The sequence below is a fragment of the Varanus komodoensis genome, unplaced genomic scaffold, assembly GCF_004798865.1.
Source record: "Varanus komodoensis strain SLA01 unplaced genomic scaffold, ASM479886v1 scaffold5, whole genome shotgun sequence".
Lineage (NCBI taxonomy): Eukaryota > Metazoa > Chordata > Lepidosauria > Squamata > Varanidae > Varanus > Varanus komodoensis.
Genome location: NW_025336087.1, coordinates 43,269,823 through 43,284,721, shown reverse-complemented (window position 1 = coordinate 43,284,721; position 14,899 = coordinate 43,269,823). Strand labels below are relative to the sequence as shown.

At 39.5% G+C, this 14,899-nt stretch overlaps 1 protein-coding gene across 5 annotated transcripts in view; it reads right to left on the bottom strand.

Annotated features, from left to right (window-relative positions):
* Positions 1 to 2,419: 2,419 nt before the first annotated feature.
* TUT7 (terminal uridylyl transferase 7) overlaps positions 2,420 to 14,899 on the bottom strand; it is a 46,788-nt gene continuing 34,308 nt past the window's right edge. For 3 of the 5 annotated variants that reach the window (XM_044445935.1, XM_044445934.1, XM_044445939.1), the window contains 8 exons: positions 13,241 to 13,418; positions 12,047 to 12,094; positions 11,863 to 11,954; positions 10,175 to 10,290; positions 9,224 to 9,549; positions 8,262 to 8,335; positions 7,229 to 7,292; positions 3,994 to 4,983 (listed from right to left, as the gene is read on the bottom strand). In XM_044445935.1, the coding sequence (XP_044301870.1) occupies positions 4,916 to 4,983; positions 7,229 to 7,292; positions 8,262 to 8,335; positions 9,224 to 9,549; positions 10,175 to 10,290; positions 11,863 to 11,954; positions 12,047 to 12,094; positions 13,241 to 13,418 (966 nt within the window). In that variant the 3' untranslated portion in view covers positions 3,994 to 4,915. Of the gene's footprint in view, positions 3,144 to 3,993; positions 4,984 to 7,228; positions 7,293 to 8,261; positions 8,336 to 9,223; positions 9,550 to 10,174; positions 10,291 to 11,862; positions 11,955 to 12,046; positions 12,095 to 13,240; positions 13,419 to 14,899 lie in introns of those variants that run through there. The other 2 variants (XM_044445936.1, XM_044445937.1) reach the window with 2 other exon arrangements.

The following is a 14,899-nucleotide window of genomic DNA, read 5'->3' as shown; positions in this document are numbered from 1 at the left end:
GTGAAAAGGAACAAAAAGCCTTCAGAAAAAGAAGTAGAAGAAATAAGCTCAGCTGCTCAATGAGGATGGCAAAATGGTAACAGACAAAAGAAAAGGCAGAAGTACTCAATTCCTACTTTGGTTCCCTCTTCTCCCATAAGGAGATCTTTGACCATCATGATGAAGGGGAAGTACAAGCTGAGGGAGCAGGATGGCAGCTCAAGATTGATAGGCAAAAGGCCAAGGTTCTTCTGATTGGGTGGAATGAGTCCAAATCACCAGGGCCCAATGAAGTCCACCCTAGAGTCATAAAGGAGCTGGCATAAGAATTCTCAGAAACACTGTCTATGATTTTTGGGAAATCATGAATGACAGATGATGTACCAGGAGACTGGAGAAGGGCTCATGTTGTCCCTATCTTCCAGGAAGAAAAAAAATGAACCTAGGAACTACAAGCAGTTCCCAGGTTGTAGATGGGTTTTGTTCTTGAGAAAATGGAAATTTGTCTTGAAGTTAAATTTGTATGCAAGTTGGATCTTATATAGTTGGCCCTCCACATTCATGAGGGATGCAGGACCTCTGTGAAGGTGGAAAAACTGTAACTATCTTTAGTGCCCCCCCATCCCCCCAACATACCAATGCCTCCTCTTTGCTCCAAGGAAATGCCAGAGGGATTTTCCTCTCTGTATGGGTTGGGCAGGAAGGCGTGCTTTGGAGGCCTCCCTCTCTACCTCTTTGCTTCTTTTCTCTCTGTGATAATTTTCCACAGTAATTTTTTAAAATAGGTTTTGTGGCAGATTGTTCTTAAGTTGCTCGTAACTTGGATGTTTGTAACTTGGAGACTGCCTATACAAACCAGTCAGCCTGACATGTAACTCTTGGAAAAATCTATTGCAGATAGTAGTCAGTCTGCAAACACCTTGAAGACAATGCAGTGATTATTCAAAGCCAACATAGATTTGTCCAGAACAAATCCTGCCAAACTAATCTGATTTCATTTGATTGGGTAAACTCCCTGATGGACTGCGTGTCCCATGATATCCTAATTACCAAACTAGCTAAGTATGCCAGGTGGAACAACTATGAGGTGGATCCAGTCCACTACAGAATCAGACTCAAAGAGTGCTCATCAATGGCACCTTCTCCAACAGGGAAGAGGTAACAACTGGGGTACCACAGAGTTCAGTCCTGGACCCTCTGCTCTTCAACATTTTTATTATTTGGATGAAGAAGTGCAGGGAGCAATTATCAAATTCGCAGATGACCCAACTTGGATGGGACAGCTAATACCCTGGAAGACAGAAATAATATTCAAGGTGATCCTGATAGCGCTGGGCTGAAAACAACAGAAAGTTTTAATAGAGACAAATACAGTAAAACCTTGGATTGCGAGTAACTTTGTCTGCAAGTGTTTTGCAAGACAGGCAAAAATTTTTCTAAATTTTAACTTGATAAACAAGCCATGTTTTGCCATATGAGTATTATGCGTGCTTTGCCTGCCGAGCGTCACGTCACAACTGAGCACCGGTTCTTCTCTCTCACTGTGTGAGTACAGCATCATCTCCCCCTCTCACAAGCACGCCCACCTACCCCCCAAATGCATCTACAATCGTGCCCGTCTCCCCCACAGCGTGCCCGCTTCAAATTGTGATTAAAAAAAAAAAGTTACAGAACGGATTAACCGTATTTACACTGAACCTTATGGGGATATAACAAGTGCTTTGGATTACAAGTGTGTTTCTGGAACAAATTATGCTCACAATCCAAGGTTTTACTGTACCAAGATCTGCACCTGGAAAAAAAAGAAACCAAATGCATTGTTATAGGATGAGGAATATTTGGCTTAACAATACTACCAATGAGAAGACTCTCAGAATCCCTGTAAATTACAAACTGAATATGAGTCAACAATGTGGTGTAACTGCAAAAAGGGCAGATGCTATTTTAGACTGTATTAATAGTATTATCTCTTCCAAATCCTATGACGTATTAGTTCCCCTTTAGTCGGCACTGAATAGGCCTCATTTGGAGTACCGTGCACCATAGTTTATGAAAGATGCAGACAAGCTGGAAAGGGTTCAGAGAAGGGCAACAAGGAGGACCTAGGGACCGAAACAAAGCCCTGTGGCAATTCTGTGAAATAAATAGGCATGTTTAGCCTTGCAAAGAAAGATGGAGAAGGGATATGATAGCACTCTACAAGTACTTGAAAGGTTGTCATGAAGCAGGAGAAGGTCTCTTTGATCATCTCAGAGTGCAGAACATGGAATAATGGGCTCAAGATACAGGAAGTCAGATTCCAGTTGGATAGCAGGTTAAAATTTCCTGTCTGTTAAAAGTACAACAATAGAACCAATTACATGGGGAGGTTGTGGGCTCTCCCACACCAGAGGCATTTGAGATGCAACTGGAGAACCATCTGAGAGGGATGGTTTAACTTGGGAATCCTGCACTGAGCAGCGGGTTGGACCATCTGGCTGTTTCCAACTGTACTATTCTATGTTGCAACCAATAGTTCCAGTCTTCTACCTGGGAGCGCCATTCAGTTCAATGGCTCTTCCTTTTAGATAGATAAAAACAGGATTGCACTTGATGTCCCGTTAGCATTTCTGAGCAAGTCCAAAAAGTCATGAGGACTAGTTTTAGAATAAATATGTATAGAGTTGTTGCTCAGAGTCCTCGGGACTAATTTATTTGTGGATTATAAATTGACAAATGAATAAATGGACCTAAAATAAATTGTTCAAAACATGACTTGATGATAGATGTAATCCTACAGATTAATTTAATAAATAGTTGGTATGAATTCCATCACAGCATTGCTGGTATGGATTGAGTGAGGTTCTTTGTTCACTTGCATATCCTTTATTCTTCAGGTATTCTTGTACTATAATCTTAGACAACCAAATTTACTCAAGATAGTACTTCATTTCTGAGTACACCAAAAATTATACAAACAAGTAACATGCATCTACTTCTGCTCTGGCTCTATGTGCAATTCATCCTTGGGAATCCAGGTTTAGCAGGCAAGTTGACATCAATGTATCATTTTTACCTTTGAGATAATAAATTAATACATAGCTAATCTAAGCCATTTTTAAATACGGATTTATTGTGTAAATGATTTGAGGGCATTTGTCAAAGGCCTGGCCAGGATACAAGCCCTGTTAAGCAAACAAACAAAGAAATTAATATTTACTAAGAATTAAACATAGTAAGTATGTATGCAATTATACAATACTTCATTGTCGTATTTCTACTAATCTGCAAAGGTAGGCAATGTGTGGGTCTCCAGGTATTTTGGTTTACAACTTCTACCATCCTTCACCTACGGCTGAGAGCAAGGGATAATGGGACTTGTAGGCAAAATCTTCTGGAGGGCCACAAGGTTCCACCCCTGTCCATTGGAATTATCTCTGTGACTACAGTGGCCAGAAACTACATATATACACCACACACCCAATCTGCAAGAGAGCTGGTGTGGTGTTTAGAATGTTGGATTGGAACCTGTAAGTCAAGGGTCTAGTCCCCCTGTGGGCCATGAAACTCACTGACTGACTTTGAGCCAGACACTCATTCTCAGCTTAACCTACCTCACAGGGTTCTTATTGTGAAGATAAAACAGAGCTAAACAAGCCACCTTAGGTTCCTCAAAAGGAAGAAAGGTGGGATATAAATCCAGTGTAGTAGCAGTAATAATAATAGGATATTGGTACACTGTAGTGGATTTTGGACACACAAAACTAGAGAAGCAGCCAAATACAGGAATTGCTTGCCTATACTACATTGCTTCAAGTGGGATAGCTTTACCTGCATTCTGCTGGATACCGATTTACTGTCAAAGATTTGTTTTTATGAATTAGAGATTTCATTGAAATTGATCACCTAACCATTTAACCACCTTTGCAAATCCATGCCAATTTTGAAAATGTTAATTTGAACTGGAATATTGATGCATATATAGGTAAGCTATGCCTTGCCATGGCTATTTACATAATACAAAAAAGGCTGTAGAACTTTTCATTTGTCTGTTTTATTTCAGGGACATAAATAACAGTGGCTTAATTTTTTGCAATACACTTTTCCTGGAAATGGTGTATTTTACAATTTCCACAAAATCCTGACATTAAGCCTTGATGACAATATAAAATTAATTCCTTGACTAGCACATGGATTTTCTTCACTTTTCAATAAAGAAGTGCATTTTCTTTCTACTGTCAAATATACCCCTTGTTTCCTTAATGGAATTTTGCTTTGCTTTTCTCTGTTGTAAATAATGGGAAAGAATCATAGCAGCAGTAAACAGAACTAACCAGCTTCTCAGTCTTTCTGTACACAAGCACAGCAGTATATCAATCATCATAAAATAACAAGGAAGAACTCACTCAATGGCACTGCTTTCCCACAGAGATTTTACATAAAAAATTACTTAATGTCCATTCTTAGCTCCCCATAGATTAAAATATTTGCAAATACGGCAGTAGCAGCCCAGTAACATTTCAAACACTTTAACACAAGGAATCAGTAAATGTTCATCATTAATAAATACCCCTCTTATCCTTCAAAAATATATTTTGAAGGAGAAATTATATTTGGCTTGCACACCATTTAAGTGCACTCAAACATTCAGGTTGAATGTAGGAACTCTTAGAAGTGGTTTGGGTTAGGGACTTCCCTGATCTACATGTTTTACCTAGTAAATACAAACATCATGTTTTTTTTAATTAAAATGCTCAAATCTATTAAGAGCAGGGATTCATGGTATGAACATTAAAATGCATTGCTTTTTTATAATTAGCAATTTAATTAAAATGTTTTTCTTGAACTTATTTTGAAGACAGTGCTGCTGTTTTGTGAACCTGAAGCTATAAAGAAAGTAAAATTTCTTAAGGACATGGACGGCCAGTATTGCAACTTAAAAGACTGCTTCAGTCTCTCATGAATCTTGATGGGGTCTCTTCTGTGAAGTTTTTCCCTGAGTCATGTATTTACAGGAAAGACTGCCTGTGTGGGGGGAGAAAAAGCCACAACTGAGGGTAATAAATGCAAGGAAGAATCACGGTAATTTTTCATTAAGGTCTTTTTAACAGGGATGAAACCCATTCTGCACAGCTGAGAGGAAACAGGATACTGTTTAAGTTTGAACTAAAAACCTGTGAGCACCAAAGCCACTTCATGCCACCCACCATGACTTTGGCATCCCCCATTACACGTACTCTTCCAGAAGGGATTCTGTATCCTAAGGCACAATCATGCATCTTCCCAAGAAACATCTTTTTGTCATGATTGCAACATACCCAGTCATTGTAAAGATAACTAAAAACACCCATTATTACAACATTTCTCTTTTGCTGCCTCCCTGATTTCTCATGTTCTCTTATTCAATACCACTGTCCAGGTTTGATTATTTTTTCCCTTAAAGTTTCCAATACATTGCACTCAACATTCCGGTAACATCTACAGCAATACTATAGCTGTGCTATTGTCCACAAATGTATCTCTTTATCACAGGATACCAGGCACTTTCTCTTATCCATGTAATTTTGAGAGTTTTAGCATTATTCAGGTGAAGCTTGGCTATCAGCTGTTATCTGTTGGCTACAAATTTCTCTTCCTCATGCAAGGTACTTGAAGGAGTGGGCAAGGATACAAGTATGATAACCATTCCAACTAACTTAAACAACTTTTGGCAGAGCAACTATTTAGTTTACTATGATTAATGGGTTATGCCCCGAGAAAGAAGGAATTACAACTTTGCTGCTGGTTCAGCAAAGTCCTGGGTCCTAGACTTGTCAAGTAACTGTAACAGGCTTTGTGGATCAGGAATTGGAGACATAGTAGTACTGTGGTTCTGTTCTATCTAGAGATGCACTTGCAGAAGATGGTACCAGAGCAGTGATGGCGAACCTTTTAGAGACTGAGTGCCCAAACTGCAACCCGAAACTCACTTATTTATCGCAATGTGCCAACACTGCAATAAAACCTGAATACTGAGGTTTTAGTTTAGAAAAAACAACTCACAGCCAGTCCAAGCGCGTGCGTGCGTGCGTGCGTGCGTGTGTAGGCTTGGCAGTGCACTGACCGGCCATGCGAAAGCTCAGATGAGTGGCGGCTAATGAGTCGTGGCTCATGACGTCATCACCCAGTGCCACTACTGCTTTCCAAGCATGTGCATGGCCCCTATGTGCACTGTTATCCAATGCTCGGCTGCTGGGGCGATGCTGGGGTGACTTGGCTCACATGCCAACAAAGATGGCTCTGTGTGTCTGCTGCAGCACATGTGTCATAGGTTCACCACCACTGTACTAGGGAATTTCCACATCTGCTACAGATTCAGTTTTAGCTTTTTCCCTATATTTTCAAAATCTACATGAAGCCACTGCAGCAGGACAGCTGAGGATTTTTAGCAAAAAGTCCTCAACCTAGTTTCTTCTGCTCGACATTGAAGGTAGGGATAGATAATGGATGTGCTGGACCAATGTTTGGAGTTGATAATAGGCTGCATGGAGACTAACAAACTGAAACTCAGTGCCGGCACAATGGTAGCTTCTTCTAATGGTAGTTAAGCTGTCTAAGTAGATAATGTTAATCTTGTTTCAAATGGAGTTGCACACTCCCTAATTGGCTTTGAAGCTGGAAGTGTCTCTTTTCCTTTTTCATTAGAGATGCATGTAAGTTCAGTGGCACACAGTGTTTTTCGCCTGCTTAGAATCAAAGGTACTTTCCTGAATTAGGAAAGTCTAGACATAGTTATCCATACCCTGAAAATCTCCCACTGAAGACTACTGTAAAAGTAGGATTGCCCCTGAAGATGAACCAAAAACTGGAGGCAGTAGGGAATGCAACTGCTAGAGTACTAACTGGTTTGGTTAATTTGGTTTAGTTTCTTCAAAGGTTATGCTTGTTGTGACACATACATATCAAAGAAAGTTTGCTTCTTGGCTCAGAACTACTGGGTTGGAATTTAAAGACTACTCGTGCAAGAGAATGGACAGAAATGGACTTTCTTATAGCTTCTACATTGGGGTTGAGGATCCCTCTTAAATGGTGTGGCTTGGGTTGTACAAGGTGGCAGAAGGAAGAAATCACCAACTTTTAACCACTCTTCAAAGTGAAGTAGCCTTTCCAACCCACAACACTCTAGAAAGTTTGCATGTGGATCTATGGTGATATTCTAAGTTTTTTTCTGTTTCATAAATATGCACATGTACTTTTTAGGTTTTAAATATGAAGAAACCAATTCACAAACCTGACTGGGGACTCAAGAATATTTTTCCTTTCTGTTTCTTTTTTTCTTCCTGTAGAAGCAGTCCCTTAAAAACAGTTAAGATGTGCACGAACATTTGGAGTTAGGCAATACATGATGTAATAGCAGCACTTTAAGTATCTGATGGAACACTGTATTACAGGAATGTCAACTCTCTCACCTGAGGGCTGGAGGTCCCTGTCTGGCAGGCAGAGGTTGCCCTCCCACACACATCTGCAGGCCAGATTCTAGATGTGGAACCCCAGGGTTATCTCTATGTCAGGGATTCCTCCTTGTGTGCTTCTCATAAGCCCCACTGAGACAGCATAAGGAGGAATGTGATTCAGCCTGCGTATAGAGCAGCTCCCAACTGAATGATCGGTTGCATACTGCCCCCTCTGGGTATGGAAAGGCACTTTAGCTGGCCAACGCACAGAAGAGCCTCCAGCTACCAGCTGAATTCTTTAGCTTCACCTATTCCATGCCCTCCTCAATGGGCAAAGGTGCAGAGTACCAAAAGTTGGAGAGGATTCAGTGCATGCAGGCTTTCTCCAGCCATGCAAAGCTTATGTGCGCTGAAGCCAGGCATGAAGGGCTTAACTTAGCTCCTCTCAAGACTCTCTCTGCTGGAAAAAGCCTGAGCAGAGCAAACCTGAGCCAACACAATCTACTTGGTACTGAGTGAGCTCAGCTTTATGTACTCTGCTTCCTCCTTAACGGGCGAAGGCATGAGACAGATAGAGCCATCCCAGCCGAAGCACTGGGGATGTCTTCCACTTGTTGCCCCAACCAGGGTGGCTTGCATGGCTCCTCCCGGGCAAGGGAAGGTTCATGTAGCAAAGCCAGGGCTCCAGCTGGAGCTTTGTCAAGGGACCATGTCCATACCCCAGCGTGATTCGCTTTGCAGAGGGATGGGAGAGTCACCTGACCCTTCAAGCTACTACAGTTAGATTCCTTGCTCCAACTATCTCAAATGGTATCACACATACTTAGAAGAAAACAACTATTTAAAATAACATCAAAACATGCTATTTACCTGATTTAATCGACCAGAGTGTTTAACAGAACTGGATAAAGGGGACCCACATGGACTTTCTGATTTCAAAACACCTAGAAAAGTTAAAATTAAGTGGAAATATGACTGAAAAAGGAAATTTGCATTCCTATCTCAGTCAGAAAGCCTGGCAATAATTCAGCAACTAGAAGGCACTGATAAATTTTAAATGTAACAATTTCTCAAAAGATTTCTCCCTTTGGTCAGTTCAGATTCTTTTAAGAATTTAAAAATATATATACAAGGCAGATCAAATTTGAAGTGGAGGAGTTATGTATAGGAGATAGGGACTCTTAGCCCTTTTCTTCATACCCTTTTCCTATCAAAAATCCTGCCCCCAAACTATTCCCCCACTTTATGAGGAAAGGGCGCAAGTACCAAAGACAGAGTAAATCTGGGGCAGTAAGCTGGGGCAGGGTGGTGATGAGGTTCCAATAGGAGAACAGTCTGTAAGAAAGTAGTGAAATGTACCAGGAGAGTCGCTTCTATGAATTACATAAGCAAAACATTTGAAAACATTTAAATTCTTTACTGAAAACTGTTTCAGAGTAATTAGTGGGAATGCATTCCTTAAAAGGATGGAGTCCTTCCACTGGCTGAAGCCAGCTGGATCCAAGTGAGGCTCCCACCTACTCACGCTTTTCCTGCATGTGAAAAGGTAGCAATTTTCACCAATATTCCCTTTCTACACAGCACTACATTGTATGCTGGGGATCCTCCAACACTAAGAACAGATTTTTAGGGAGAGGAGGAAAAATGGCAAAAATCACCTTCCTGTCTTCCACCTCTGCTCACTTGGCAGTTTTATACCATACAACATTGGATTCAACATTGTGGCATAAGAAAAATGGGATGCAGTATGAAAGTTTGTCAGATAAACGTGTTGAACATATTTTCAATAGCATGTGCACTATCAGTGTTTGACCATTCTTAAGATTCCCTACCTGTAGCTCCTTTATTCTGTGGGCATTCTTTTTTAATGTGTCCTTCTCTTCCGCAAATAAAGCAACGCTTTTCTCTTAAGTCTCTGTCTTCTTGTCGCTTCCATTTCTCTACTGGCTGCTTGGGAGTTTTTTCTTTTCCAGTTTCCACTGTTCCCCTGCCCAACTTGTTTTTGTTAGGCGTGCATATCTGTAATTTCCCATCCTTTAGCAATACTTCTCTTTCTGTAATTTTTACTGGGATCTCTTTTTCCTCCTTACTTCTTTTTTCTTTGTTTTCTGTATATCTTTGGTTTTTAGGATCTTCACTATCTTGTCGTCTTCTCAGTCTAAGAAAACACATCAAGTACAGTCAACTTTCCTTTATGATGGCTTAAGTATGAAAGAAAGAAGAAACCGAAACAAGGTTACTTTAAAATGTACCAAACATTACACTCTCTCTTATGCTGGAACTTTTGGCAAAAATTATTTTAGTCTTGATTCTTTTGCAGTTGATCTCCAACCTTTTCAAGTTTTAATTTGTTTCTGTCCTATTTGAGTCTTCACTCCACCAGATTTAATGATTTGCTGGTCAATTTAAAGCAGTATGTTGCTGCTGGAAGTATGATTCAATTATACACAAAAGTGATCTTTGCTGGCAGTGCCTGAATTCTGTTTATTAAAGATACAGATGAATGGAATTATATTATGACTAATATCTCATATGTAATTTGATTTAATAATATTTTAATTGATACAAAACAGAGCAACATTTCCAAAATATAAAGACTCAATCAAGGTACTATAAATACTTTAGAATCACCACAGCAACACATAGTGCCCCAATACAGATGTAATGCTCTTGATGTGCTAATGATGGTTAGGAAATGGTTATTATGTCTGCAATAGAGCAATTAAAACATATATAGCACAAGAAACAGATTGTCCTTTCATGAGGGGAAAAAATAGACTTACTTTCTCCGCATGGGACAATCTTTCATGAAATGTCCAATTTTACCACAAATTCTGCAACATCTATCATTTGGGGCCAGTTCTCCTTCTGTCAGCACTTCTGGGTCAAAAAAATATTCCTAAGAAAAAACATAACAGTTGGCTTTTAACTCCTTGACATAGTTCAATAATTTCCACCCAATATAGAATAAGTAAACACTACTATTTCTCTATGGCTCTGCTAATTTCCTTGTTTCGTTGTTTTGATTTCAGTAAGGACTCTAGAAAAACAACCAACTACAAAATATCAACTTCTAGTCCAGGTTTACACCTACCAAGGTGTTTCTTCATTAAAGCATGCGAACTGTAATGTTTATCTGCATATAATTTTGAAGGAAGACTTTGCAAATGCCCTTTCCCACAGATATGAAAGCAGAGGAGTGCAAACACTTTGGATCCAGGGGTTAAACTACCTCAATCTCTGGACCAAGCCACTGAGCTGGATGATGTCAAGAGGTAGCACTTAACTCCAAAGCTCCTCTTGTTTCATGTCATTTACCCCACCTACCTTACACTTTCCTTGCCATGCAAAAGGAGGTATGGATTGCTGCGCATCTTCTCTGCATGGAGAAAGGGGCTTAGCCAAAGCTTGCATGAATCAGTCTTACAAGCACTGATCAAGTCAGGCTGCTTATTTGCAGAGTTCATGGTGCAGAAAAAGGAAAGAAACTTGACGGGGCCTTGTGGGAGCTGGCTTCTGCAAACTCTAGCTGAACTGGGCTTCCTTTTCCCATGGCAATCAAGTAGGGTGGGAATTGGTGCAGGGGAATTTCCCCAGCTTATTTCCTATATCTTATCAGAGATGGGTGTGGGGGAATCTTTTTCTTATTTCCAAACAAGAGATTGGACATAAGCTTTGGGAGGGAGTGCCATGGCTTTGGGAGGGAGAAGGGCCCACAGGGGGTGCTCAAACCTCTGCAAGGCAAATTAAAGGTTACATCTGCTGGGGTTTCCCTTACTGAAATTAATTTCATGTCCAGATTGCTTATTTTGGTCTACAGGGCAAGGATGGTGCTTGTGTGGCTAGGATGACTATATGAGACCACTAGATAAGGAACACAAACAAAAGAAGTAATCCTCATACTATAAGCAGGTGACAGCATCTTCTCTTGGGCTTTAAAATTCACTGGATACAAAAATGCAGCAATATGTCAGAGCTTAATTCTCCCTCACAAGCATATAGCATAGGTGTGTGATGTGATTTAGAATAAGAACTTTTAGCATTCTTGCAAAACTATGTTTCTTTTGTGTTCACCTCCAGAATAACTTGTATTATACAGATTACAGTATTTCATACAGGGAACTTTGCTGACACTTCACTACAGTCTAAATAAACAAAGTATTTTGACAATGCACAGTATTTTAAATCAGGTTGAACATGTGGCTCTCCAAATGTCAGGGTTCTGCAACTCCCATCAGCTCTAGGCAGCATAGCCAATGGTGAGGAACACTGGAAGTTCCAGTCTAACTATATATGGAGGGGTACACATTCTTCATTCAGTTTTAAATGAAGAGCCTTTACATTAAGATATAATCAAGTTATTTACTTTTTCTAAAGGTGAATATGCAAATGTCTACATACTGTGCAGATAATAGCCTCATAATAAAATATTTGTAACACACTTATATTAATGTAAGTTTAATATACTCACCATTTTTGAAGGATATTCTTTAGGAAGTCCTCGTATTGGTGTGCCAAATACTCTTCTGCCATTTATAAAAGCTTTCATTATGAAGTTGGTCACTAAAATAAATAGGAACAATTAAACTGCTTAAATGGAAATAAATACACTTAGATAAAAGGAAATGTTTGTAAAAAAGAATTACGAATCTTACTTTTTCTTGATAATCCAGCTCCAAGGTTATGATTCAGATCAAAAGGATCTGCAGGAAGAGAGTTACAGACTTTAGCAAGAATCTATTAACATCCACCTCATCTGTCAACTTTTTAGACAAATTAACAGACAAGAGCAGAAATGCTGCTTACATTTCTAATGTTGAATTTATATTTTCAGACAGATTTTTCCCTTCCTGTACATGTATGTACACACACACACACAGAGGGGGGACAGAAAAGGAAAACAAGACCAATGAAAAGGTTTTTGAACATGAAAAACTTTACATGAGAAAAACAGACTTTGTGAATTGCAAAACTCAGTTGAATATTTTACTGCCCAAAGTTAATTGCAAGTCAGAGTTAATCAAACAAGTGGGAGAGGATAATTTCAGTACAACAGTGATTAGTGAGAAAGGAGAAGGCAGAGTAGGAGCTATCAGGAAAGGCTATGTGTGTCTCTTTACTGACTAGTTCATTAGGGATAGAAAGATGGGCTATTCAGGTAAAGCTGCCAGGCCAGCTGGGCCGCTGTCACCATCAGCTTCCTGGAAGGCACTCAAAGGTTATGTCTGGGATAACCATAGGAAATGAGAATCAAGATAGAAAGTTGCAAAAGGAAGCTAGAATGATGCAAACATGTCCCACTGAGGGCCAGTACCCCTGTATGATTCTAACTGCCTAACAGAATTTTAGGTAGGAGCGGGGAGGGTGAATATCCCCAGAAGGCATCAGGGGAACTTTTGTGCAGGCACACAGCTACCCAGTGGATGGCAATTCTCAGCACATCAATAAGCATGCCAGACAACTACTGCTATCTCCTCAGAAGTCATGTACCTGCAAAGTGCTGAGGCAGCGGTCCTTTGCTTATTCTGGTATCATCCGCTAAGACCAGCACTCTCTCCTCTTTTCAGAGAAAATGAGTTTGCTCAGAAAACCATTGCTGGTCTGTGGTCACTTGTGAAAATCATGCATGTCATAGCTCATGAATATGGTAGCAGTAGCTTTGCCAATTTTAAAAATTTAGTTTTAAACACGTTTTTAGAATGTTACAAATGCACATTTTGATCCAAGTTTGTATTTTAATGGCCTATACTGTGGCCTAACTTTAGTTGTACCTACTGCTTCAATACAATCCTTGAAGTAAAAAATTATTCTTTACATTACAAAAAAGTTCCCATAATTTTGAGTAATACCTTCAATAACTATGTACTTTGAAGTCCATTGCTTCTTGAATGTTGTAAGCAAATTTTTCCTTCGGATGCAGATAACATGCTCTTTAAAATCGAATTCTTCAGTATAAAAACGTAGAAGTCCTAGCCATAACTCACCAATGGATTCTTTATTTTTACCAAAGTCTGGCCAAACTGTTGGCTAAAAATAAAAACATTTCTCAGTATTTCAGACAATTATTCATAACTATTTGAATATAGTTTGGCCTATCTATATATTTGGCAGTTCAACTTTTTTTCTGTAAAAATTTAACAGGGAAACAAACTGTTAAGGATACAGTCTTAAGTTTCTCCATTAGAGAAAATGTTATTTCATCTTTAATTATGGCCCAAATAAAAAAGGGCAATTTTACTAATCTCGTATGAGAATCAAAATTAAGGTGGGGAAGCACTGAGCATGACACTAGCTGCCAATATAACAATAAAACCTTTATTAAACATTTTGCTTTGGCAGCACATTATCAAAACAGGAGTCAATAATACCCCACAATAATAACCACATCAAAAGTTATAGCTGATGCTATAGCCTAATTGACACCATTTTAAAAATATAAAACACCACCTTGTTGCAAAAGGCAAAATATGCCTTGTGAATAAACTCTAACAAAATTTCCATGCATAGCACAAGCCACTCAAGCAGCCTACACACAATTATCATATTTTAGAATGGCAGGTGAGAATTCCTCTGTTTCCCATTCATGTTCCCAACCTCTGTCTCAATCAGTGACCTCCTCAGAAGTCTTGTTCAGAGTCTACTCACTGGCCCTTTCTTCTTTAGAAAGCAGTTTGTTCATGTTTCTTCTTTGTTTTATTTGCCAGAAGCAGCTAGTCAACAGGCCTTTGAATCTATGATTGCTGGGATGGTGCAAGCTACACCTCTTAGTTCTACAAAAATGTATGGACCCTACAAGTTTACTGCTGTGTTAAACAGAAATAGGTTATCACATGTCTCTTGCAGCAGAATCTAACTCCAATTTTCTGTCTCATTCTTTTTGGTGAGCTTCAAAAGGCTGGTGATGATTGTGTGCAATCTAATGGCCTATCTTGGTAAAACTTCACCAATACCCTTTGCCTGAATGTGTTAAATCTTCTGCAAACATTTAGAAAGGGTCAGGTGGTGGGTGTCAGTAAATCCTGCTATCTGAGATTTGTAGAGGTGGCTGCACAGGCTTTTGCAGACTGTGAGCTTTAAAAAAATGGCTACATACACTCAATTAAACACTACAAATTGCTATGATATTCAGGTTTTAAAAGATTCAAAAATATAAACGATACCCACACACAGATTACATTTAAGAAAACAGGTAGAATTCTACATTTTGCCATTGTGCTTTTATACAACAAAATGAAAGAAGAGATTTTGATCTATTTATAGCACGGGGAGGCAAATTTTGGACAAGCAAACACCACACCTTGTCAACATAGCCAACAATGAGTGATGTGAGCTGTGGAACAAAACATCTGGAAGGCTACAAGTTACCCATTATAGACATAAAGATTACTAAATGTTCAATCCCACTGGATATGCCCATTATGCTTGTAAGCCCCCAGGCTCTGAAGCTTACAAGCATCATGGCAGGGCAGTGGGTCCCTTTCCTCATGCTCTGCAATTTTGCTAGATGG